Below are 27,485 nucleotides of genomic sequence, written 5' to 3' on the forward strand. Positions count from 1 at the left end.
TTATAAATATAGTCAGACCTCCATATTTGTGGGTTATACATCCATAAATTCAACCAAGCTTGGATTGAAAATATTTTTTAAAAAAATAGATGGTGACATCTGTACTGAACATGTATAGACTTTTTCTTCTTGTTATTATTCTTTAAACAATACAGTATAACAACTATCTACATAGCATTTACATTATATCGTATAAGTAATCTACAGATGAGTTAAAGTACACACTAGGGTGTGTAGGTTATATGCAAATACTATACCATTTTACATAAGGAACTTGAGCATCATTAATTTTGTTATCCACAGGGGGTCTTGGAACAAATCCTCCATGGATACTGAGGAATGAATGTATGTATGAATACCAATTATAAATAAATAAGTATATATTATTTATAAGGTTGTTATGTGACAATATTATAAATTAGAATGTTGTTCGTATTTGTCTGAACACACATTCATAGCATAAATTTCCCTACATAAACTTCCTAAGATGTCAAAGAAGTACCTTAATTAAAATTATTGGGCCACTTAGAGGAGAATTATCTCTAATACAAGAATCATCTAACAAGGCAAGAAGCCCAGAGTCTTACAGAGAAGAGGGTGCAGGAACCTGGGGTGGCCATCATAGGTCCCACGAAGGGGGAAGGGTGCCCTTAACCATTGTAGGTGAGAGCTGTATAGGAGGCTGAAGCTTCATAATAACCAAGGTGGCTGAAGGTAGGAGGAGAAAACAGGGTGGTGGCATTTGATGTCAAAAGACCAGTCATCTCTATACAAGGAGCTGCTAAGGCCTGACCCCTCCCCTCCCACAGTAGTAATAATAAGAACAACAATAACAACCACAAGAGCTAACATTTATTGAGTGCTTACTACATGCCAGGTACTATTCTGAGCTCTTTACATATTTTAAGGCATTTTATCATGACTCTTTGTGGCAGATATGATTTTTAATTCTCTTTTACAGGAGGAAACTGGAGCACAAAGAGGTCAAGTCACCTGCTTACAATAGCACAGGTGATATGAGTAACACAGGTGATAAGCTGGGACATGGTTTACACAATATGGCTCCAGAGCCCGCATTCGTAGTTGCCATGCTTCATAACCATCCAGTACCAAAGAACGCCCTCACCCATTAACATGAATTCCTCCAGAAATCTCTTACTATGAATGTATCTTTTCCTTTACTATGGTGCTCCATCTACTACTTTTCTGAATATTCATCCTTTTGCTATCACGGGCAAGGTTACTCTTGGAGCTCTTCCCAGCCACGTTTCCCTTGTATAAAAGTGTGTCTAGAGAGTGAAATGGGAACAATATGATTTTTCATGGACCCTGCGTCCTATTAAGAAGATTCTGGTCAATAGTCTTTTAAATACATTGGCATGCACCAAACAATATAGAACTTCAGATGTAATAAGGATAAGGAAAATAGCTTTAATGAAACTTTGTCAGGTGAATGTAATAACTATTACACTACAGAATCCAGCCTGAAACTTTATTTATTGAGCTGGAGTCTCATTCTGTCAACCAGGCTGGAGTGCAATAGCACAATCTCAGCTCACTGCAACCTCCACCTCCCAGGTTCAGGCAATTCTCCTGCCTCTGCCTCCTGAGTATCTGGGACTACAGGCACCTACCACCACACCCAGCTAATTTTTATATTTTTAGTAGAGACAGGGTTTCACCATGTTGGCCAGGCTGGTTTTGAACTCCTTACCTCAAGTGATCCACCTGCCTCAGCCTACAAAGCCACCATGCCCGGCCTGAAACTTTACTTTAAAAGAGTACCAATAGTCTTCTCTATGCTATAGAAAATAAATCAAAAGCAAAAGTATTTTTGTTAATTCAACTTGTCAGCTTTATTTTGGGGCTCAGGTAGGAAGAAAAGAAAGAGTATTAGATCCCCAATTATGACTCCCTCCCTCTATCACACACATACACCTTTCTCAAGCAAGTCATACTAGATAGTCTCTAGACAAATAAAAAATATGAGTGTCATCTATAAATGATACCTTTCCACTTTGATTTTCTTAAAGCATTAAAAAAAGAAAATACAACTTCCATTATTCCTAGATAAAACATGAAGGCAAATAGTAAAGTCACTGGACTTCCTAAAAAGTAATGCACTGAGACTCATCAACCTGAGAATGTAAAGCATATGAACCTGATATTAAAGGCAGCACCTTTCCTGGATAAAGTTGCTTAATCACCATGCAAAATTCAAGCCAACCATTCTGAGACAGAAAATTCTATAACCTCAGGCATGGTCTGACATCATGAGTGACCTTGAAACAGAACCCACACTTTTGAAATGATTTTCCCTCTTATTGTCTGAACAGAGCACAAGCCTCAGTGCTTAATGGGTAATTTTAAGACATCACAATGACAAGTCTGCCAAGGCAAATGTTTTTAATCTGCTTCACTTAGCTGACCTTATTTACCATAAATTCAGGCTAATCCATATCTAATTTCTACTGGGTAACTCACTTGTTTACTGTCACCACTGGCCCTGGTCTCTTGGCCTCTTATAAACTCTAGCCAGGCCCCAAATTCTCTAGGCTGTCTGGCTCTTTTCATATGATAGTGCTAGGAATACAGCATGAATGGTTCATACCTCCAGGCTTGTTAATGTCACAGCCTCATGTTCACTTCCCATTACAATCTTCTAATGGGAACTTGAGTTCACCCAAAGTTCCATGGAATACAAAGCCATCTATGTTGAAGTGATATATGCCAAGAAATATTGTAGAAAGAAATGGGTGTTTTTCTTAGTCATTCCTCCTAGTTAGTTTCTCATAAAATTTCAGAACAGGTAAGTATTTATAAATCATTCAATTCTATTCATTTATTAATATTTATTTTTTAAAACTGAGGCTTGCAAGGTTATATTTCCAAGGTCATAATGCTACTTAGGGGCAGAATTAAAATTCTTACCTTAGTTGTTTCTAATATATATGATGCAAATTCCCTGGATTCATAGGAAAAGTCACAATAATAATAAAACTAATATTTATGTAGCCTTTAGATTTACAATGACCTCTTTGCTCCTTGTAGTTTCATATAACAATCTGTGCAAAGGCATGACAAATATAATTAATATCTCATTTTAGAGACTAGAAGATTTAAACAGTAAGCTTTATGTGACTTATTCAAGTTTTTGTAACTAAAAAGAGGAATTTTAAACGGAGCCCAAAGTTTAAGTTCCATATCTTTGAGTAAATTACTAACTTCGCTTTGTCTCTCCTCATTTATAAAATGAGAATATAACAGTGTCTGCATCAAGGAGGAATTTTTTTCCTGAGAATTAAATGGAGTGATGTATTAAGTGAACAAACCCCTTAGCACTCTGCCTGACATGTTGCAAGGGAGCATGAAATGTCAAAGTTTTGTTTTGTTTTTAAATTGTTGTCTTTGCAAAACATCCTACCACAACATAAAGTATGACTTTAGATTAAAGATAAAGAATAATTCACTAATGTCCCAAGAATTATTTTAGATGAATTTAAAAATTCAAGGCTAAAATAAATAAATAAATAATAAAAATGCAAAGCTGACTTTATCCATCTTTTGAGTTCCATCATGATAGTAATATTTGCTATCAAATGCAGTTAGGCACTATTATCACCTTAATACAAGATACTAATGCATCATAGACTTCCATACCAAGAAAATCGCAAAGAACTATTTTCATCTTGATGTTTAAAGCTGCAAACAAGAGGGCAGATCATCTTCCCTATATATTTCAGTCCAACAGCCATATGCAGCGACTGGATACAGCCTCACGGTGGTGCTAAATCATCACTCATAACAACTCAAGACCCATTGAAAGCTCTACAGAAACCAAAATGAGGCAGGACTGAAACATTCCTAACATTGTTAACCAGGAAGGAATTTGCTTTGGATCCCTGCGGTTCTTCTGGACCAAACTTGAGCAATGATCCTGACATGCTGTCTCAACAAATCCATTAGCAATGTTAAGTTACAGTTTTTGGCCTGGGATTGCAACCAATAAAATATACACAGATTTTTATTATCCTTAAAAAGACTTGTGCAACCTTACCTTTTAAAATGTTATGTTGACTTAGATTCTCAAATTGGATTTGGGCCCTATTCAACTACTGTGTATCTTAATTTGACATATCCCTTGGAGACATTTGTTAAATTCCTTATATCTCCCAGTCCTCAAATTTCAACTCTTTTGACTTCCTTCTCCCACTCTCTTATTTTAAACAGCCACAAAATTTTATCAATTTGTCCTTTATAATGTCTCCCACCTATCTATCTCTTTCTTCAGTCAGCTTCTAAACCCACAGTTCAGACCCTTTTGACTTGTTTAAAAATTGCTCAGACCCAATATCTAAAAATTGCAAGATATCACATAAAACCCAGATTTCCTAATTATTAAAAAAAATTCCAAGATCTTGCCAAAAAGGGCCCACATTCCCACACAGCTACTACCTGGAGCTGACTAGTGGCTGCCCTTAGACATGTCACATATCATCCAGTTGATTCAGTCCCATCACTCCCCATTTACAGCTGGCTATATGATTCATTTATATTATCTGCCTGGCCCCTTAATTTTAGTTTGTAGCCCTGATCTAGAGAATAAAGTTCAAACTCAGTGATATGTTCACTTACTCATTCCCTTAAATACTCATTTATTCATGCACTCATTATTGTGTTTATGCCATGGAAACACTTGAAATTCAAAGTCCCTCATATTTTGGCCCTATTCTTTTTAACTTCACATTCCCCTTCCTCTAACAAATTTCTTTCTAAGTAGTAGTTTAAGAGACATCCTCCTCCCAATATTCATAGCTTAGAGGCTCATTTCTAAAACGTTTTTGAGGTCAGATAACGCTATGTGACAAAGTGGGTCAGTGGGATGTGAGCAAAAGTGGCATGTGTAACTTCCAAGTCATATCCATAAAAACAAAGGTGGTTGCCCTCCATCTTCCCCTTCTCGTAAGCTGGAATGCAGACATTATATTGGTGGTGAGCCATAGAAGAGCAACAGAGAGAGGCAACCTGGACCTCAGGATGACCTCTATCTTCCCTAGACTATCTACTTCTAAGTAAAAGAGAAAAAGGCTTCTATCTTATTGTATTTTGAGGTCTCTTTGTTTATAGTAGCTTAGCCTATACTCCAAAACACCAATGATTTTTCTTTATTATTACCCAAACATACCTTGAACATTCTTGCCCTCAACCCTGGCTTATGCAAAAGTTCCTGTCACTAACATGCCTCCTCATCTCTGCTATATAAATTCTATTCATCATCCAAGGCCCAGGTCAAGTAATCCCTCTCCTGTGATGCTTCATATAGCTACACTTGTATTATCATCTTTTCTCTGTTCTCCCACTGCATGAATTTTCACTTGGCACTTACCAAATATTGTCTATGTATATAGACACAGAGCCTTGAACTATGTTGCCATATCTACCTCAAGTCCTAAGTCCAGGATCTAAAACAAAACTTTAGATTATGCATCATAAAAAGTATTCAGAGTTCCTACAGTATTCAACTTCTATACTTCCTGTTTAATAATTTTGTGCACTGTCAACTCATACTCAATCTGTGATCCTTAAAGATTCTTCAATCTTCTCATTTTAATTACAAAGCTAAACTACCCAATTCTTTAAGAATCTGTCTTTTTCCTTGATATTTAATTAAATCCTAGTTCTCTTTATTCTTGTATCTAAACAATTCCTTGACTTTTTGGATACATATTTCAAAAACTAAGAAATGCACTGAAAAGATCAAGGGCTCAAGCTGGAACGGTAATGAAGAGACAACTCATAGTGCCATCATATTTGGAATCTAAGAATCTCTAGGACAATACCAGAGGAAGAAGGTAGAAGACTCTCTCAAGGAAGGAAAGTTTTTTTTTTTTTTAAATAAAATGGGTGACAGAGAGTGAAAACTAGGTCCAGAAGAAAAGTAAAGAAAAGCGATGGGAAAGAAGATATAAGGAAGAGAGAGACTAAGAGACAAGAAGAGGACTAGCAACTGTGAAAGAAAAAGTTAGCATAAGGGAAAGGCACAAGCAAAATGGAATGCCAATGAAGAAAAGTGGAATTCCATAGCCTCAAAATGCTTCCTATCTGATAAGGATACTCCTAAGAGATCACTCCAATGCCTAAGTAGTGTATAGCACACTAGTAATCCATCGACACTAGGAAAACTGGTGCATGGTGGGTATAAAGGAAGCATCAAAGGCAAGTGAGAATTTATAGCAGAACTGTGATTGTAAGTCACTCTGTGAGTGAATAAAAAAGGATACAGCTGTGTTTCAAATGGGACTTATTTGAATCTCAAATCAAGTAAATAATATATAGGACTTTTTTTTAAAAAAAAAAGTAGGCTATAATGGGCCAAGCGGTGCCTTATGTCAATAATCCCAGCACTTTGGGAGGCCAAGATGGAGGATGGCTTGAGCCAAAGAGTTTGAGACCAGCCTGGGCAAAATGGCGAAATTCCATCTCTACAAAAAATACAAAAATTAATATGAAAATTATCCAGGCATGATGGTGTGCACCTGTAGTCCTAGCTACTGGGTAGGCTGAGTTGGGAAGATCAACTGAGCTCCAGGAGGTCGAGACTTGAAGTGAGCTACGATCACGCCACCAACTCCAGCCTGGATGACAGAGTCACCTGTCTCAAAAAAACAAAAACAAACAAACAAACAACAACAACAAAAAGACTGACTCTCAAAGCATTTTGTTTTTCAAGACAAATCCCAGAAGATGACTTAGCCTTAGCCTTGTAGCTGTGTCCTACCCTAAAAGAAGGCCTGGAGTGAGAGCCTTAAAATATGAGTGCTAACTACATTGAAATAAAAAAAAGAGAACTCAAAGACTTAACCATAAGACCCAAAATGACAAAACTTCTAGAAGAAAACTCTGAGGAAAAACTTCATGGTACTGGGCTTGGCAATGATTTCTCAATTATGGCTCCAAAGACACAGGCAACAAAAGGAAAAATAGATAAATGAAACTACATCAAACTTAAAAACTTGGTGCTTCAAAGGACACCACCAATAGAGTAAAAAGGCTACAGAATGGGAGAAAATAATTTGCAAATCATACATATAATAAGGTGTTAATAGTCAGAATGGGCTAGGTGTGGGGACTCATGCCTGTAATCCCAGCACTTTGGGATTGAGGCAAGTCAATTGCTTGAGCCCATGAGTCTGAGACCAGCCTGGACAACAGAATGAAACCATGTCTCTACAAAAAATGCAAAAATTAACCAGGCATGGGGGTGCATGCCTGTAGTCAGCTACTCAGGAGTCTGAGGCAGGTGGATTGATTGAGCCTGGGAGGTCAAGGCTACAGTGAACTGTAATCATGCCACCACACCCCAGCCTAGGTGACAGAGCAAGACCCTGTCTCAATTAAAAAACAAAAACAAAAAATGAATATATAATGAGCTCCCACAACTGAACAACAACAAAACTCAAATAACACTATTAAAATATGGGTAATGGACTTGACATTTCTCCAAAGATGATATACAAATATCCAACAAGCATATGGAAAAATGCTGAACATCATTATTCATCAGAGAATTGGAAATCAAAACCACAATGATATATCACCTCACACCCATTAGGATGGCTAGTATTAAAAAAAACTAGAAAGTAACAAGTATTGACAAGGATATGGAGAAACTGGAACTCTGTACTCTGTTGGTGGGATTATAAAATGGTGCAACTACTTTGAAAAACAGCAAAGAGATTCCTCAAAAAATTAAAAACAGAACAACCATATAATCCAGCAATCCTATTTTTTAGTATATACCCCGAAGAACCGAAAGCAAAGAGATAATTGTACACCCACGTTCATAGCAGCATTACTCACAATAACCAAGAGGTGGAAGCAATCCAAATGTCTACTGACAGATGAATGGATAAAAAAAGAATGGAATAAACATTTAATGAAATATTATTCAGCCCTAAAAAGCCCTTGTCAATACCTGCCACATGCTACAACATGGATGAACCTTGAGGACATGCTAAGTGAAACAAGCCAGATACAAAAAGACAAACACTATATGATTCCACTTAGATGAGGTATTTAGAATAGTCAAAATTATAGAGACAGAAAGTAGAATGGTGGTTACCAGAGAGTAGTAGGGAGAGGGAAAGGGTAGCTGTTATTTAATGGGCATAGAGTTTCAGGTTTGCAAGACAAAAAAGTTCTGGAGATCTGTTTTACAACCATGTAAAGATTCCTAACACTACTAAACTATACACTTAAAAATGATTAAGATAGTATATTTTGTTATGTATTTTTTTACCACAATAAAGAAAACTCAGAAGAACATGATACTCCTTAATGACTGCTACCATCAGTATGGTGTCACTAACAGATGTGTCAATATACAATTAAAATGAGTGGTGAATGATAGGATGGGTCCCTCTGGACCTATTCTACCTCTTGGAAAATAAATGTAAACATGAGTACCAAGTTAATCACAGGGAAAAACTTTTCTACCTTCATATTGCACAGGTATTAACTACCACTTCCAAGCTCCATCTCTAGCAAGAGCAGTGGTGGCCACCTTTGTGCTGCTACCACAAAATTGGAAGCACACTTGACTGCAATTTTACACAGTCTAGTTAAAAAGAGCAAGCGCTCAGCTAAATATTTGCTGCAATGAGTCCAAAATAACTTATGTGCAAGGACATCCTTAGCTGGCAGAGAAGTTTGTTAAATTAGGTTATATATACAACAGGTAAGTAATTGAATTATAATCAAGATGCTCTAATTTGGCATTTGAAGACATTTACATCTCTTGTGGAGAAATGGGCTCAGCTATGTCATGCATTCATCAACTCCGTATCACTGAATTCAACTTAACAAAGTCATATCTTCCAGGACAAATTTTGAGAATTTAGTGGGAGCAAAAAGCTCATGATGTGAGAAGTGGACCGTGCACTGTATCCCAAAGAACAGATCTCCTGAAATGCTTCACTGAGGTAGCATACCCTGTGCTGCCTTCTGCCAGCTCCCCTAGGAATTATACAGCTATTAACCCTGCATCAATAATTACCCACCTTGTACAAGTGGCCACTTACCAACCAGTTCATTTCTCTTCAGGTCATGAGGAAGAAGTCACGCTGTTTATTTACTTATCTAGTAGTGGTTTGTGGGCTTCATAGTTTTATTTGAATATGTGATTATCGTCTAAATTCCCTGGCATTTGATTATATCTCACAGAGAAAACCAGGATATCTCTGGCATCCCAGCTGGAATCCCAGATCTCACATTTAGCAGCATTATAACCCTGAGCAAGTCATTTGGATTTAAGCCTGGAGTCCTCATCTGTAAAATGGGACCAGTAACAGCTCCACAGGGTTGTTATATAAGTTAAATGAAAGAATCTACTTCAGAACCTGGCACACAGTAGATGCTGATCAGAAATTATTTCCCTCTCTTCTTCCTTACTCAAGAGCAGAGGTCAGCAAATTTGTTCTGCAAAAGGCAAAAGAATAAATCTTTACCCTTTGTAGGCCATGTGGTCTCTGTCACAACTATTCAACTCTATCCCTGTAACACAAAAGCAGCCACTGACAAACAGCATGGCTGTGTTCCAATAAAACATTATTGTAAAAAGTAGGCATTGGGCCAGATTTGGCTCACAGGCCATAGATTGCCAATCCCTATTACTTATATTACATATATCCAGGTATCATGCTAAGTTAAATTTTCACCATTCTGTTTGATTTTATCTGTTCCAGATATATTCTTCCCTTGTATCTCCTTATTGTTTTTATTCTATTTCTTGAATGTATCAGAACAAATGTGCCTGGTTCCATTACTTGACTTAGCTTCTCATTTTGAATTTTAGGCCTTGAGAAGTTCCGGTAGGTGTTGAGCACTCAGACCTAAGATGCTCTAGTAATTTATTCACACAGTGGGTTCTGGGTAAATCAGCCAGAGTTAAGCAAAGTCCCCTCAACCCACACAGAAAGACTGGGAAAAGGGCCATCCCTTGGGAACTCAGAGTTTACTAGGAGATTTTATTTGTGGAGAAGTAATGGTTGCAACTGATTCCCCAGTTTTAAAAATATTCCCTTAAAATTTTGTTTTCATTGGCTTATCTATGTAAAGTCCTTCTTAAAAAATATGTAAGTACTAAAAATGACAGTGATCATGTATGGTGAAGTGAGAACTCAAGATGGAGTGATAAGGATGAGAGGGAGATTTACTGAGTATTTTTAAATGTCTGTAATTTTAAACCATGTGAATATATTATCTCTTCAAAAATTAATTTTTCCAAAGAATAAAGAAATATTTTGATTTACAAAATTAGCCTATTATAAAAAGACACAAATGTGAGGCGTGGGGACTGACAGGAGCCTACTGGAGTTTCTGTCATAGCCCCACAGCCTTGCTGTTACTGGGCTTCTGTGTGCTTCCTGCCTATTGCTCTGTGTGACTCAAAGACAGAGTAGAGCACTTTGGCATGACGAGTGAATGGACTCCACTGTCCATTTGACAGAAGTGGAATCAGAAGCAGGACATATTTTTCAGTATTTGATCATTCTTTATATCAGGCCGTAATTCTCCCCATGGGTGCCACATACCCTCCCCTCTTTATCAGTGTGTCCATATTTACATACTCTTTCTAGCTCCTTCAATCTCTCTTGCCACTTCTGCCTTCAAACAAGCGTCAACTTTTTAAAAAAGAAACTTTTTTTTTTGAAACGGAGTTTCACTCATGTTACCCAGGCTGGAGTGCAATGGCGCGATCTCGGCTCACCACAACCTCCGCCTCCTGGGTTCAGGCAATTCTCCTGCCTCAGCCTCCTGAGTAGCTGGGATTACAGGCACGCACCACCATGCCCAACTAATTTTTTGTATTTTTAGTAGAGATGGGGTTTCACCATGTTGACCAGGATAGTCTCCATCTCTTGACCTCATGATCCACCCACCTCGGCCTCCCAAAGTGCTGGGATTACAGGCTTGAGCCACAGCGCCCGGCCAAAAAAGAAACTTTTATTTGACTTTACTTTCAACTATTGCCCTTTGCCTCATACTGTGATTTCAATCTAATGTCTGGAAATATTAGGAATGATTCTTTTTCACTTGTTAATCACCTGCAATCCAGCTTCTACTTTCATTCCTTCATTAAGTCAGTTTTTTTCTAAGGTCTTCATTAACTCTTTCAGTTAATAGGTTTCCCCCCTTAGTCTTTATTCTTCTTGATCTACCTTTTGCAAAGAACAAAACTGATGACCATTTTATTTAGAATATCTTTCTTTCTCCATTTATTTAATACCCAATAATTCTCTCTGTCCCTTCTGGTCCCCACAACTGGATCTCTTCCTTGTTCCTGTCTCATAACTGGGCTACAACTTGAATCTCATTCATCAATCCCTCTTCTCTTCTGCATCTAGCATCCTTCTTTCAGGGAATCCATCTATTCTTAAGTCTTTATCTTGTGGGAGGAGTGAAGCAGATGGTGGCCTGAAGCCTGGCTCTGTGACTAACTGTGCTGCATAGGAAAAGTGGTTCATCTTTCTAAACTCAGTTTCCTCTGCTCTAAAATGGGGATTCATTCATTCAATAGTCTTTACTGAGCACTTACTATATACCAGGCATTGTTCTAGGTACATGAGATTCATTAGTAAACTAAACAGATAAATATTCCTGCCCTCATAAAGTTCCCATTCTAGCAGAGGGAGACAGACCAAAAATAATAAATATATTAGAAAATTATATAAAATTACAGAATGTGGTGAGATCTATAAAAGAAAGAAAAAGAGGTCAGGTTACACCTTTTTTTTTTTTTTTTTTTTTTTTTTCCTGAGACTGAGTCTTGCTCTGTTGCCTAGGCTGGAGTACAGTGGCATGCTCTCAGTTCACTGCAACCTCTACCTCCTACCTCCTGGGTTCAAGTGATTCTCCTGCCTCAGCCTCCAGAGTAGCTGGGATTACAGGTGCATGCCATCACACCTGGCTAATTTTTATATTTTTAGTAGAGATGGGGTTTCACCATGTTGGCCAGGCTGGTCTCAAACTCCTGACCTCAAGTGATCTGCCCACCTCAGCCTCCCATAGTGCTGGGGTTACAGGCACGCGCCATGGCACCCAGCTGGGTTACACCTTTTAAAAGATGGTCAGGGCACACCTCTCTGAGAAGGTAATATTTGAGCAGAGACTTGGAACTGGTGAAGGAATTATAAATGAGGGCATCTTCTGGAGAGGATGTAGACAGAAGCAGCTGACAATGATCCTAAAGGCAAGAAGCATGTCAAGCATGTTCTAGGAACAGAAAGAGGTCGGGGGAAGGGATTGAAGTGGGCATGGAGAAAAGTAGTTGGAAATGAGGTCAGAGAGGAAATCAGGGGAACAGCCCATGTAGGACCTCTGAATACTGGCAACCCTCTATTGCAGTTTTGAGCAAAGGGATGACATAATCTGATTTATCTTTTAAAAGGATCACTCTAACTATTCTGTTGGAAATAGACTGTAGTGGGAGCAGAATAGAAGCAGAGAGACCAGTTAGGAGGCTACTGCAGTAATCCAGGAAGGAGGTGATGGTGGCTGGGACCAGAATAAAGCAGGAGAGAAGTGGTTAATATAGGATTAAAAGCCTACCTTAGATGGCTGTCATAAGAATTTTATGGGGGAGTTATTATGGGTAAAGTGCCTAGCAGATGCCTTGTATAAAGAAGATGTTAAGTAATATCCTCTGTCATTATATTTTGCACACAGACAGGTTCTCTGGGTCACTATATGGAGGAGACCAAAGCTAGAGTGTGATAGCCAAGGTCAGTTGACCTGGAGGTTGGCAGCTGCCCTCATCTGATGTAGTAAAGGAGGCTGGCCTGAGGAAGAAACTTGATCTTCTTTTAGCCCTTCTCTCATATCCTAACTCCAGTGCGGATTTCTAACTGCCTGTAAACCATTTATTCTTAAAAGTTTTATCATATACTCAGTATCTATGAACAGTTTAAAAAAAATTACCCGCACCACCTCTACTTCAAACTAGCTACCCATCCAAATGTCTCCTATGAAAGACAGATCAGTCTCCAGATGCTGAAAACCTGGCTTCATTTTTGCAGAACTGTCTAATTGAATTGGAAGTTGGTAGCGTAGTCATAAACATCTCTTTTTACAAAAGGTGAAACTAGGCTCAGAATGAAACATGCCAATCTGTGGGCCACACCAGGCTTTGATCACCAAATGGCTCCCGAAATCTTTCTAGCAAGGTCTAAAACCAGTTTTCTGGATGCATTCACTTTCTCAACACTCCCCTCCCTTCTGCTTGCCTGATCTATATCACAGCAGTTCCTCAGATTGGATGCCGCAGGCCAGCATCTCTACCCTGGTCACCACCATGGCTGCCAGGACCATCTTTCTTTTACTGGCAATTAACCCTTCTGGAAAGGCTATTGGAGACCATGCCCCACACTACTTTAAGAATGCTGGGTATGGGTTCAAATCCCAGTTTTGTACTTACTAGCTGTGAAGACTTGAGTAAGTTTTCTAATTACATTCTGCCTTAGTTTCTTCATCTCAAAAAATCCTCCCTTCTAGGACTTAAGTAGAGTAAGGCATGTAAAATACTTAGTGCAGAGCCAAACACAGAATAAGAGCTTAAGAAGTATTAGTTATTATTGTCAGTCCCTTTCAGAGAAGTTGTTGTGGATGCCTGATGAACAAACTCTAATTGCCTTGGTGTGGCCTTCAGGGCCTTTCCATACCTACCATAGGTATGGAAACTTTCGCTGATCTCTGATGAAACCTTCCAATCAGGACAGCTCTCTGTGTACGCCCATATCCGTGCTCATTCCCATTTCTACCTCTGTGTTTTAGTTTATGCTCCTCCTACCTGAAACGCCATCTTCTTTCTCCTTTATCTGTCTGAATCCTGCACGTCCTTCAAAGCTCCACTTAAGATTTAGTACTTCACAAGAACTGCCCAGGAAAATTCTAGCTCCACTGATATTATTACTTCTCTACAATACCACAGTATTTACATTCAGTACTTACTGATCACTTCCTCATTAAGAGGAATGAGGGCATTTAGTTAATAGCATGGGCTCTAGAGCAGACTGCCTGGTCTCTCTCAGCCTTTCTTTTCAGCCATAAAATAAGGTTAATATCGGGGTTGCTGTGAGGATTGGATACACAAATACTTGATATATGTTAATAATTAATGTGTTATTACTGTTATATGTTTGTTAACTTTTTCCTCTTTGTTTAATAAACGTGTATTTTCTCCCTCCAGGTTAATCTATCCATATGCAGTATACCTTTATCCAGCATCTAGCACAATGCTGGTCTCAGAGTAGTGTTCAACAATGAATGGATGTAAAAACGAAAAACAAAAACCAAAAACTAGGAGGAGTGCCCATGGCAGTTACATCAATATTCTTTATCTAATCTGAATGGCTCCTGAACTCTTTCTTCTCCCCTACCTTATAGTTTTCCAGTGAGGGAGAAACTACAACCCCTGTCAGGGAGGCAACATGATACTATAGAATAAAATTGGACTAAGAATCACAAGACATGGGTTTGCATCTCAGGTTCCCACACAAAAGGTCTGTCTGGTTTGTCTGTCTCTGTTTCTGCCTGTCTTTTGGTTTCTGTCTATCTGTCTCTATCTATCTACCTACATTTATCTCTATCTATCTATCTATCTATCTATCATCTATCTATCTATCTATCTATCTATCTAACATCTATCTGTATATTTATTTTAGCTTAGGAAAAATCACTTAAGCTCATGGACCCTCTGTTTCCATCTCTGTAAAGGGAGAATAATCTGGCATGACCTGCCGTCTTCACAGGTTGGCTGTGAAGATCAAGTAAAAACAAACAAAAAATGCATGGGCCGGTACAGTGGCTTACACTTTAATCCCAGCACTTTAGGACGCCAAGGTGTGTCGATCACCTGAGGTCGGAGCTTGAGACTAGCCTGGCCAACATGGTGAAACCCTGTCTCTACTAAAAATACAAAAATTAGCTGGGCATGGTGGTAGGCGCCTGTAATCCCAGCTACACGGGAGACTGAGGCAAGAGAATCTCTTGAACCCAGGAGGCAGAAATTGCAATGAGCTGAGATCATGCCATGGTACTACATCCTGGGCAACAAGAGTGAAACTCTGTCTCAGAAAAAAAAAATGCATATGAAAGAGCTTCACATACCATTAAGTCATATACAAATTATATGTAGCCAGGTGTGGCCATTTATATGACATCAAACAAAAACCATTAATAATTATCAAGTCAACTGGATCTACTTCCACGAGCCTCCTGAGGAAAGGGCCATTACCACAGTAATCATAGTGAATCTCTTTACCCAGATGCCTCTTAAAATATCAAAATTATTACTTATATTATGGAGCTCAGTCCTTAGATTTTTTAAAAAATTTTCTTTTTGTTCTTTTCTTTTTTTGAGACAGGGTCTCGCTCTGCTGCCCAGGTTGGAGTTGCTGTGGCCTGACTGCAACTCACTGCAGCCTCAATCTCCTTGGCTCAAGCAATCCTCCGGCCTCAGCCTCCTGAATAGCTGGGACTACAGGTGTGTGCCACCACTACTGGCTGATGTAGAGATGGTGTCTTCCTATTTGCCCAAGCTGTTAGTCCTGAGAATTTTGATAAGTCTGTCTTCAAACATATCATCATATCTAGCAATTTGTCAAAAATATAGATTTACCCAAAATGTCAACTTCACATCCCAGAGTCCCTGGGTGGTACATAATATACATAACATGGGTATTAGCCACAGTTCTCAAAGAGGAGAAACAGTAAGGAAAAATAAAGATCCCTAACTAATTAGAAATGTCTGGTCTATTTATACAAGAAATTAACATTGGAGATGTGGAACGTATTCTGGAGTCAGAAGAAATGAATCAAAACACTCTGAGGGTAACTGGAATATTCTATGCATATATTCCTGAACTATTTGTGTGTGCATAGCTACTGTTCTATTTAATTTTGTATTAGATCCAAGGGGTTCCAGCATTCATCAGTAGTCATGATAGATTTGAACAATATGAACAGAGAATTCTATACCAGGCAGGGGCATATCAAGCTAATACATTGACAAGGGCAGTTCTTAGTGATACATACTCTTAGTCTCATGCAGTGATTATTGAGATTTTTCTTCTCTTTCTTTGAGAAATCAGTTAGATTTACCAAAAATAGCCATACATTTTATAACAGAGTGTAGAGAGGGTGACTTTCTCCCAGCATTACTTCAAAAAATCAAATGAGAAATCATTCAGGTTAAGAAAACCATCTTACCTCTATTTTTTCCCATATGGCTTCATAGTTATCTTGGTGCTGAATATCTTGCATCAGTTTCTGAATTAAAGCTGACTTAGTGGCAGAATGCCTCTCATTTTTCTCAGAGGATAAATCTCTTTCTGACTTCTCACCAGCGTGTTTTTTCATGCCAGAGAGAGGCATACAGGACTCCTCATCAGAAAGAATGTCACTCAGGGGCCCAGATTCAATGCTCTCCCCTAGTGAAGAGGCTATGTCACTGGACGAGCTTGGAGACACCCTGCCTAGCCTTGCATGCTTCTTTTTGATGTGGTATGTTGGATAGATCTCAGAATCTGAATTCATTTCAGACAGTTCCCAGTCATCAATATTTTGGATGGTTTCTCCTCTGGGTTTCTGAGGCAGAAGCTTTGTTAGGTTTTCCAACTTCAAAGCCAATACTTCTGTCTGCTTAAGGTAAGAGGGCAGTGCTAGGTATTCATCAGAGCCATACCAGGCCTCCATAACCTGACCATTCCTGGTGACGTGACTTGGAGATGAGGCATGACCTTTTTTGCTTTTGTGTTTTGAAAGAAGTGGCACTGGAGACATGATGTTGTCTGAGCCAACAGAGGATTCACTACTCTGAGTAAAAGGTGGTGAACTGGATGTTTCTGACTGCAATAGCAATTTGGCATTCAGACTTCTCTGATTACAAGGCTCAAGTGAGGATGTGGAAGCAGAATTTGTTTCTGGCCCCTCTATGGCCTTGGAAGTACAAGACAGCTCTCCATTTGGCACTGCTGAGCTCCTTGTATTTTTAGCTTGTTTGCCTGAACCTGTACCCCGTTTAGGAGTTCGGCATGGAGGCACCTCTTCTGAGCTCTTGTGTGGCTTTTTAAGTCGAGATTTCTCTTTATAGCAGTCGTTAAGCCTTCCCAGGCTGGAAGAAATTTCTTTAATGTGAAGTTTGACTGTGTTTTCAAGATTCCCAACCCCCACTTTGTGCAAACACTCATAAGACTGGCTGGCAGCAGAAGGGCTGTTGGAGTAAAAAGATTGCAACACCAGGCAAAGCTTAGATCTATCAGGAGGATCTACTAGTGAAGGGGTGCTTCTGCTCATCTCAGGCTTTAGATCAACCATTTGCTTCTTTCCATCGCTCCCTTTCAGATCATTCTTAAAATTTTCCTCTTTAAGAAAAAGCCCTCTTTTTGGCAATGTGGGTTGTGTGGGAGAGTCCTCATTATAATTAAAGCAATCTCTGATGGTTCGCTTGGGGGTTGCATTTTCACAAGGAATGGGCTGGTGATTCTTTGCACCAAGATGAGAAGAGGAACTGGATTCTTGCTTCACAGTCTCAGAGGAGGATTGAACAGCATTTGTCAGAGCTTCTGCTGAAGATGATGACACCCCCGGTGTTAAGCCTGGTTGCTCTTCAACTGCAGAAGCATTGTCTTCCTCACATCCGCCTTTGTCGTCTACTGAGAGAGACACTTGAGATACTTCCTCATTAACTGTTTCACTGCCATTGGTAGAGATAGAGTCAGCAGCTACCGTAAGTAACCCAACACTTCGGATAAGCTCAGGAAAATCCTTTTCCATCTCACTGTAGCTCCAAGAGTCAAAGGGTTTGGTTTTGACTTGGCTTGAAGTCATGTCACCTAGGCCACTGAGCAAATCCTCGCTTGGACTGTAGTCAGACAGTTCAAATGCAGTAATGCCACAATCCAGAGACAAGTAATTTTGAGAACATTTGATAGTTAATTGTCCTGAGTCATCCACTTCTGTAAGAGAATCAAGCCGGCCCTGAAACAGACAATGGCAATGGTTTCAGTAAATGTAATATCAAGTACAACATCAGCTGCTGTTTAAATGAAATCTCAGTACAGGGCAGTATAAAGGTAAAAAATGTTATCAGTCCCAATTGCTTCTGGTTTGACATACACAAAAGGATATTAATCAGTTACCACATTGCTTTATATAGTATCTTGTTCTTTAATACCTGAAGATTTTTCACTCAACTGGAGCATATAGCCTTAATAGAAACGTCAAGATCAAACCAAAAATATCCATTCTTGCCATAATTTTCAACCTAAAAATAATATATTCTTCATTTAATAAGCATTTCATTTAATAAACAAAGCCTTAAGTAATACAATTTCTGGGATCAAAATAATGTAAAAGTAAAATCTCCATGAATGTCTGTTTTGCTTTTCACTATCATTCTAGTACTTACCAGAGTGGCTAACTCACAGTAGATGCTCAATAAATATCTTTAAGTAGGATAATTAATTATATTAAGCTTGTGTTAAATATATATTGATAAGTCAAAGGAAGGTAAACTACTGAATTTGCAAATAGATAACAGTTTGAGACCAGTTTCTGTTTGGCCTCACCCTTTTAAAGGAGAAAATTAATGAGCGTCCAAACTTTATCATCAGAGAGCCTCATCTCCTCCCTCTGCATGTGTTTCTCCCCAAGTCCTGCCCCCACTGGTGTATGTGAGCTATTAAGTGCCCATTTTTCTTGCTATTCATAATTCTGGATGGGCTGATTTGATTTTAAACTCCCTCATGCTAAAAACCAGCATTACAAGTAACTGTTTTTAACTTGTTAAATTTTTAATTGTGTAATTAAGGCTTTTGTTTCATTACTAATGCAGTTTCTGATTTCATACAACAAATGGGAAGATGTTCACTGATGCTTTGTTTGGAGTAGAAGAGCCTGGGAACTATCCTATTATGCCTGCTGGCTACATAACATCCTGGTCTATCCTAGCCCCCTTAAAAAATAAAAAAAGAAAACTGAAAAGTGAAGGGTTGTTACATCTCCAAATCTCCTTTTTCTCTGGAGGAGGAACTGGGGTGAGCCAACTAAAGCTGGATCCTATGTGGCTGCTGGACCCTGTGTTCCTTTCAACCAGGTTTTCCTAAGATCTGGCTTCTCCAGGATCTTACATTGGGTTTTATTGCTCATTTGTTTGTTGTGTTTTTGGAATGTTCTCTCCCTTCAGACCTTCACCCTGACTTTATCTCCTACTCCTCTCACTCTCATTCCATAATCTAGATAAATGGATGAAACGCCTAATTTAACTTTTTTAAGCCTCAAAGTCCTCATCTATAAAAGATGATGGTTGATTACTATAATTACTTTTTCATTTAATCCTTAAAATTGTCTTCTGGGGTCTGCACCATTATCCTTGTCTTAACATAAGAATAGCTTGGACCAAAAGATGGCACATAGTAGTCTATGGTCTCAAGATGAAGAGTGAGCTCAGCCTTGGACTGAGACTGTCCCCAAAGTCTGTTTTCTGACCATTATATATTACTTTAAACTGGCATTCCCCCAACTCCAATTTATTTTCCACACTGCCACCAGAGTAACCTTTACAAATTGCAAATCTGGTATTGTTACTTCTTTGTTTAAAGTCCTTTAGAAGCATCCTGTTGCTGTTAAGTTAAAAACCCAAACCTTTCCTAAAAAAAAAAATTAAAAATTGAACTACCAATCCCACTACTGTATATATACCCAAAGAAAAGGATATCAGTATGTGAAAGAACTCCCATGTTTATTACAGCACTTTTCATGATAGCCAATATACAGAATCAACCTCAGTGTCCATCAACAGATGAATGGATAAAGAAAATGTGGCATATATCCACAATGGATACTATTTTGCTTTCAAAAAGAAGAAAATTCTGTCATTTGTGACAACATGGATGAGATTGGAGGATGTCATGTTAAGTGAAATAAGCAAGGCACAGAAAGACAAATACTACATGTTCTCACTCATATGCGGAAGCTAAAAAAGTTGAACTCATAGAAGCAGAGAGTAGAATAGCAGTTACTATAGGCTGGGAAAGGTAGGGAGTGGGGACAGCTAGAGGCCAGTTAGTGGATACAAAATTATAGCTAGATAGAAGGAGTAAGTTCTGGTTTCTATAGCAGGGTCAAATGACTGTTAATTAAAAGCAATTTATTCTACATTTTCAAATAGCTAGAAGGGTGAATTTTGAATGTTCCCAACATGAAAACATGATAAATGTTTGAAGTGATGGGTATGTTAATTGCCCTGATTTGATCATTTCATTGTGTACATGTATCAAAATATACCCCATAAATATGTACAATTTTATGTCAATTAAAATAATAAAAGCCAAAAAAGACACACTTAAATACAAAGATACATTGCTTTAATATTTGAAAATCTTCCAAGTATATGACTGAGAACAGAAATAAACCATATTATAGATAAATATTTTTAAAGCACAACCAAAAGCCTTCAGAGGCCAGGTGCAAACAGGCCCTTCTTATGCTATTCTTCCCTCACTGCCACACTCAGCCAGTGTCGTCCTTTCACTTTTTGAAAATACCATGTTTCCTCCTACCTCAGGCCCTTGGCACATGCTGTTTGCTCTGCCTGGAAAGCTTCCAACCTATACCCCTTTGACTAGTTGACTCTTCCTTGTCACTCAGATTTCAGCTTAAGTTTCACTTTTTCAAGATTCCAGATCCACATATAAGGCAGAATCTTTTATTATATGCTTGCTCTGTTTCTCTTTAAGCATTTATCTCAATTTATCAATAAATATTATTGTGATTATCTGACTAATTTGTTTTTTCCACTAGTTTGTAAGTACCACGAGAGTATAAATCACATGGAAAATGGTTGCCTTACTAGGGTACCTGTAGCATCTAGCATAGCGATCAACACATAGTATGTACATATGTTGAATGAATGAATGAATGAATCATGACATTTTGGAATGTCTCTCTATGCTTTCCTATAATTTTTTTCTCTGATTATGTAGTTTTAGTTAACTCCAATAATTAAAAGCCCAAGTTTCAATTTTTGGCTCTAGCGCTACTTAGCTATGTGACCATGAGCCAGTAGCTTGATGTTGCTAAGCTTTATTTCCTTCATCTATAAAAAGGAAATGATAAGCCACATCATAGGGGTGTTGAGAGGCTTAAAGGAGATAATATGAGTAAGATAAAAGTCTGGTACATGGATGGGTGCTCAATGAATGTTCACTTTTATTATTTTTAGTAATAAAGTACACTGAGTAGGAAAGTTTCATCAAGGTGGCAGTTATCGCTAATGCTAAATTACACTGCACAAAGTAAGAAATCAATATTAACTGCCAATCTCTCAACAAAAATTATCTAAATGGAATCGCATAGCTTTTGTGCTTCATAACTGAACTAGGAATGAGTCAGCCAAACAAAAGTTATACTTGACGCAATTTTTAAAAGAGTAAAAGTGAGATTCCCAATTCAAAAGCAGGTTGTATTTTCTTTAATCTTCTAATTTGATTGTTCATTACTCAGAACTTATTCTTTTAAGGAAATAGCATTATAAAATGATGGTTAAATTCCAAAACTATCCCATAAAACCTATTTAAATATATAGCTGAAATTTGCAAAGTGATTTTCTAATACATTTATCATGATTACTGCACTGCAATGCTTATATGAGGTTAAAGAAAAGTTTTTATATGATATATAAAGAAAAGAAACTTGAGAGTCCAGGAAAAAATTAGTCTACAAAAAGTGTCAGCTGCCTGCCTTTGGACAAACAGGGAACATGATAGTCTTGCAAATACATTTTATCCCCATTCTGGTGGTTATAGTACCTTAAGACCAGGGATACTGTCTTGCTCAAGAATAATAGATGCTCAATCAGTGATACTATATGAATATATTGAATATGTATATATATATACACACATATATATTAGATGAATGTATTGTTTAATGAATACACCTCAGAGAATAGAGTATGGCTGCATTTTCTGAAATCTTCAGGAATTTCTAGCCAGTTCCTGGTTTAGAAAAGAAAACACCATACTCAAAAACACTTATAATGCTTCAGAGGACGTTCTCTCTGTTCTGTCCCACTATACCAGTCCACCCAACCATCTCAACTAGTGTGTAAATACCATCTTAACTGGTGAGATAGCTGAGTGATTGTCACTCAGGGGTAACTACTGTTTTATTTTTATTTATTTATTTTATTTCCATAGGATATTGGGGAACAGGTGTTGTTTGGTTACATGAATAAGTTCTTTAGTGGTGATCTGTGAGATTTTGGTGCACCCATCACCCAAGTAGCATAAATTGCATCCTATTTTGTAGTCTTTTATCCCGCAGGGGGAAATTATTTTTTATTCAAAAGATTTTTTAATGCAAAAAATATCCCTCCCTGAAAAAAACAAAGCAAAAACAAAAACGGTATATAGTATTTAACCATACAGAGGCAACTGTAAGAAAAGAAAGTTCACCGAAGTTTCTCAGAGCAGATGAATGAGTTTGATCTCTGAAAATATTGCTTAGTAATAATAATGTTTTTGGTTCCATTGTTTCCTTTCAGATCATCTTCCCAGATAGTTTTCTAACATGTGTATATAATAAAGTCTCAGGAAGATACAGAGTTAGGGGTGTTGCATGTTGGTTTTACTGCCTTTATTTCAGAAATATCACATGTAATTATGTAGTACGGATAGCTGGGTGAGGGCTGCCTAGTTATGTCCACACTCCCTTTAAATATACCTCAATTTAACCTGGTATGAAGCAGGCTGGGTGCAGTGGTTTATACCTGTAACCCCAGCTCTTTGAGAGGATGAGGCAGGTAGTTCACTTGAGCCCAAAAATTGGAGACTAATCTTGGCAACATGGCAAAACCCTGACTCTACCAAAAATACAAAAATTAGCCAGGCATGGTAGCATGTGCCTGTAATCCCAGCTACTGGGGAAGCTGAGGCATGGGAATTGCTTGAACCCGTGAGACAGAAGTTGCAGTGACCCAACATCCTGCCACTATACTCCAGCCTGGGCAACAGAGTGAGACTTGGTCTCTCTCTCTCTCTCTCTTCATATATATATATATATATATATATATATATACACACAAATATATATATATATATGTATATATATATATATGTGTGTGTGTATATATATATATGTATATGCAAGGTTCTTTGAACTGGCTGCACCATAGATTACACTATGGTCAAGCCATGGTGACCCTTGTGACCTGCATGTACAGCTCCAGAAAAGAATGGCTAGCTTCTGCAGTGCCTGATTAACTGACCTTGCAACATTCTGCCATTGTTCCTGCCTCAACCATTCCTGCCTTAACTGATAAGCCAACTTTGTGACACTGGACCTTGTGACACCTCCCACCCCCTGGGCAACATACCCCTGGCTTGCAAAAAGTGCCCTGAATTGTAACTTCTGTAACTTTCCACTGCCTACCCCAAACCTATAAAGCCAATTCCTATCCCAGCATCCTCCACTGACTCTCTTTTTGGACTCAGCCCACTCACACCTGGGAGAATAAACAGTCTGTTGCTCACACAAAGCCTGTTTAGGTAGTCTCTTCATTCACAGCGTGCCTAACATTTGCTGCCAAAACCCAGGACGGGGTACTCCTTTGGGAGACCAACCCCCTGTTCCCCCTCTTCCTCTGTGAAGAGACCCGCCTGCAACCTCAGCACATCAGACCAGCCCAACAACCCTCTCGCCACCTTCAGATCGGGTAAGCAGTCTCTCTCCCTCTCTCTCTCTTCCTTTAAATCCTCCTCCTTCTAAAGAGAGAAAAAAGGAGACAAGTCTCTTCCTCTCTCTTTCTTTCTTTAAATCCTTCTCCTTCTAAGTAGAGAAAAGGAGACAAGTCTCCCCCCAACTCTCTCTCTTTTTCCCTTCCAATCTTTCTCCTTGTAAATAAAGGAGACACTCTATCCATGCGCTAAAAAACTCCATCATTGGTCACAGACTCGAGAAGACAGTCTTCCCTTTGTGTCTGGTCAATACTGGGGAGGCCTGGCTTGACCACTCACCCATGGTACAGCCCAGGACTCAGTCAGGGATGCCTACTGAAAAGGCTGGTAGCTGCTCTCCTCTCATTCTCCTTGTCTCTACTCCTTTCCTTAAAACCATTTCCCAGGCCGGGCGCGGTGGCTCAAGCCTGTAATTCCAGCACTTTGGGAGGCCAAGGCAGGTGGATCATGAAGTCAAGAGATCAAGACCATCCTGGTCAACATGGTGAAACCTCGTCTCTACTAAAAATACAGACTATTAGCTGGCCATGGTGGCACGTGCCTGTAATCCCAGCTACTCAGGAGGCTGAGGCAGGAGAATTGCCTGAACCCAGGAGGCAGAGGTTGTGGTGAGCCAAGATTGCGCCATTGCACTCCAGCCTGGGTAACATGAGTGAAACTCCATCTCAAAAAAAAAAAAAAAAAACAATTTCCCTTGCTGCTATGGGCAATATTCTACCCTCTGTTCTTCTGTCTTCGCCTCTAGCCTACATCCTAAAAAAATCTAAAACTTCTTCAACTGTTGCCTAATCTGAAACCTAAACATCTCATTTTTTTTTTCTGCAATATAGCCTGGCCCCAATACAAATTAGACAATGGTTCCAAATCACCAGAAAATGGCACTTTCAATTTTTCTATTCTGCAGGACTTAGACAATTTTTATCAACGAATGGGCAAATGATATGTCCAGGCATTTTTTACACTTCAATCCCTCCCTAATCTCTGCTCTCAATGCAACCCATCCCAAATTTTCCTCTCTCCCTTCCATCGCCCCTCTTGCCTCTGCCAGTGACTCAGAATCATCCTTGTCCATTGACCCTTCTGATCTTTCTCCTCCCATCTGTCCGAACCACACCCCAATTCAGGCCCTCTAACCCCCTGTCTAGAGTCTCTCTCCTCTTCTTCTGCCCACACCCCACCTCCTTATGCCCCTCCTGTCACCTCCCCACCTCATACCCAGTCCAGCTTAGAGTTTAGTCCCATGGCAAATTCCTCCAATCCTGCCCAACAATTCCCCCTTCAAGAGGTGGCTGGAGCCAAAGGCATAGTTAGGGTGCACATTCCTTTCTCTTTATCCAACCTTTCCCAAATTGGCCAACAGTTAGGCTGCTTTTCATCAGATCCTACTAAATATATACAAGAGTTCCAATATCTAACCCAGTCCTATAACTTAACCTGGAGTGATTTAAATGTCATCTTCACCTCTACTCTCACCACAGAGGAACAGGAAAGAGCTTACACCCTAGCCCAATCCTACGCTAGAGATCAGCGGTGCCTTGAACCTAGTCTACAGGAAGGTACCAGGGCAGTTCCCTAGTAAGATCCCCAATGGGAATACAAGGCAGGTTCCCCGATATAACCAGGCAAGATTACATGACCTCCTGCCTAGTTGAAGGACTCAAAAAATCAGCATATAAAGCTGTCGACTATGACAAACTTAAAGAAACTACCCAGGGCAAAGATGAAATCTCAGCCCAGTTCACGGCCCGTTTCGCAGCTGCCCCTAGATGATTTACTGCCCTTGTCCCAGAAGGGCCAGAAGGTCGTCTTATTCTTAATATGCATTTTATTACCAAGTCGGCCCCTGACATTCGGAAAAAACTCCAAAAACTAGACTCTGTCCCTCAAACCCCACAACGGGAACTAATCAACCTCACCTTTAAGGTGCTCCATAATAGAGAAGAAGCTGCCAAGCAACGGCGTATCTCAGAATTACAAATGCCTCTGCTGTAAGACAAACCCCAGTTACACCTGCAGCTTAAAAAAAGCTTCAGAATGCCCAAACCCTGTGTCCAGGCTTTTCTTCGGGACCTCCTCCCCGAGGACCTTGCTTCAAATGCTGGAAAACTGGCTACTGGGCCAAGGAATGCCCGCAGCCTGAGATTCCTCCTAAGCCCTGTCCCGACTGTGCAGGACCCAAAAGTCTGATTAAGTCCTTCCCAGATCTCCTTGGCTAAGCAGCAGAAGATTGATGCTGCCTGATCACCTCAGAGGCCACCTGGACCATTAGGGACGCTGAGCTTCAGGTAACTCTTACAGTGGAGGGTAAGTCCATCCTCTTCTTAATCGATAGGGAGGCTACCCACTCCACATTTCTTTTCAAGGGCCCATTTCCCTTGCCTTCATAACTGTTGTGGGTATTGAGCATCAAACTTCTAGACCTCCTAAAACCCCCAAGCCTGGTGCCTATTGGGCAGTATTCCTTTACACACTCCTTCCTATTCCTACCTGTCCAGTCCCCTTACTAGGCTGAGACATCTTAACAAAATTATCTGCCTCCTTAACTACTCCTGGACTACAGTCACACCTCATTGCTACCCTTCTACCTGATTCAAAATCTCCCTCACAACCCCCCACCCCACATATCCCTACCTCAAATCAAAGGTATGGGACACATCTGCCACATCCCTGGCAACAGACCACACACCTCTTATCATCCCATTAAAACCTAACCACCCTTATTCTGCCCATTGCCAGTAAACCCCACAACAGGCTTTAAACCCCACAACAGACTTTTAAAAAGCTTAAAGCCTGTTATCACCCAACTGTTACAACATGGTTTTTTAAAGCCTACGAACTCTCCTTACAACTCCCCAAACCTATCTATCCAAAAACCAGACAAATCCTACAGGCTAGTCCAAGACCTTCGCCTCATCAATCAGATTGTACTTCACATTCATCATGTTGTACTAAACCCTTATACCCTTCTATCCTCCATATCCCTTTCCACAACTCAGTATTCTGTTCTTGACCTTAAAGACACCTTTTCCACCATCCCATTACATCCCTCCTCTTAGCCTCTTTTTGCCTTCACTTGGACTGACCCCGACACCCACCTGTCTCAACAACTCACCTGGACTGTTCTGCCCCAGGTTTCAGAGATAGGCTCCACCACTTTAGTCAAGCCCTTTCCTGTGACCTACTCTTCTCTGTCCATCTGCTTCCCACCTCATTTAATATATGGATGATCTTCTTCTTTGCAGTTCCTCTTATGAATCCTCCCAGCAAGACACTATCCTGCTTCTTCAACTTCTATACTCCAAGGGGTACCGTGTATCCCCTTCTAAAGCCCAAATTTCTTCCGTATCCATTGTTTATCTCGGTATAATCCTTCATCAGCACACACACGCTGTCCCTGCCAATCGTATTCAGTTAATTTCCCAAACCCCAGCCGCATCCACTAAACAAAAGCTTCTCTCCTTCCTAGGCGTTATAGGACGCTTTTGCCTCTGGATATGAGGTTTTGCCCTTCTAACCAAACAACTTTATAAACTTACAAAAGGAAACTTAGCTGACCCCATAGATCCCAAATCCTTCCCCCAGTCTTCCTTTCGTTCGCTAAAGAAGGCCTTAGAAACAGCCCCTACACTTGCACTCCCCAACTCCTCCCAATCCTTCTCCCTTCATGGAAGAAGTAAAAAGCTGCACAGC

At 39.5% G+C, this 27,485-nt stretch overlaps 1 protein-coding gene across 3 annotated transcripts in view; it reads right to left on the reverse strand.

The window, feature by feature from the left end:
• Positions 1–27,485, reverse strand: part of AKAP6 (A-kinase anchoring protein 6) — a 685,039-nt gene that overhangs the window by 270,934 nt on the left and 386,620 nt on the right. For all 3 annotated transcript variants that reach the window (XM_032242689.1, XM_032242690.1, XM_032242691.1), the window contains one exon: positions 16,267–18,036. In XM_032242689.1, coding sequence (XP_032098580.1) covers positions 16,267–18,036 — 1,770 coding nt within the window. The remainder of the gene's footprint in view (positions 1–16,266; positions 18,037–27,485) is intronic.

Source organism: Sapajus apella, unplaced genomic scaffold (genome assembly GCF_009761245.1).
Source record: "Sapajus apella isolate SASKATOON/1434 unplaced genomic scaffold, GSC_monkey_1.0 scaffold50, whole genome shotgun sequence".
NCBI classification, from domain to species: Eukaryota; Metazoa; Chordata; class Mammalia; order Primates; family Cebidae; genus Sapajus; species Sapajus apella.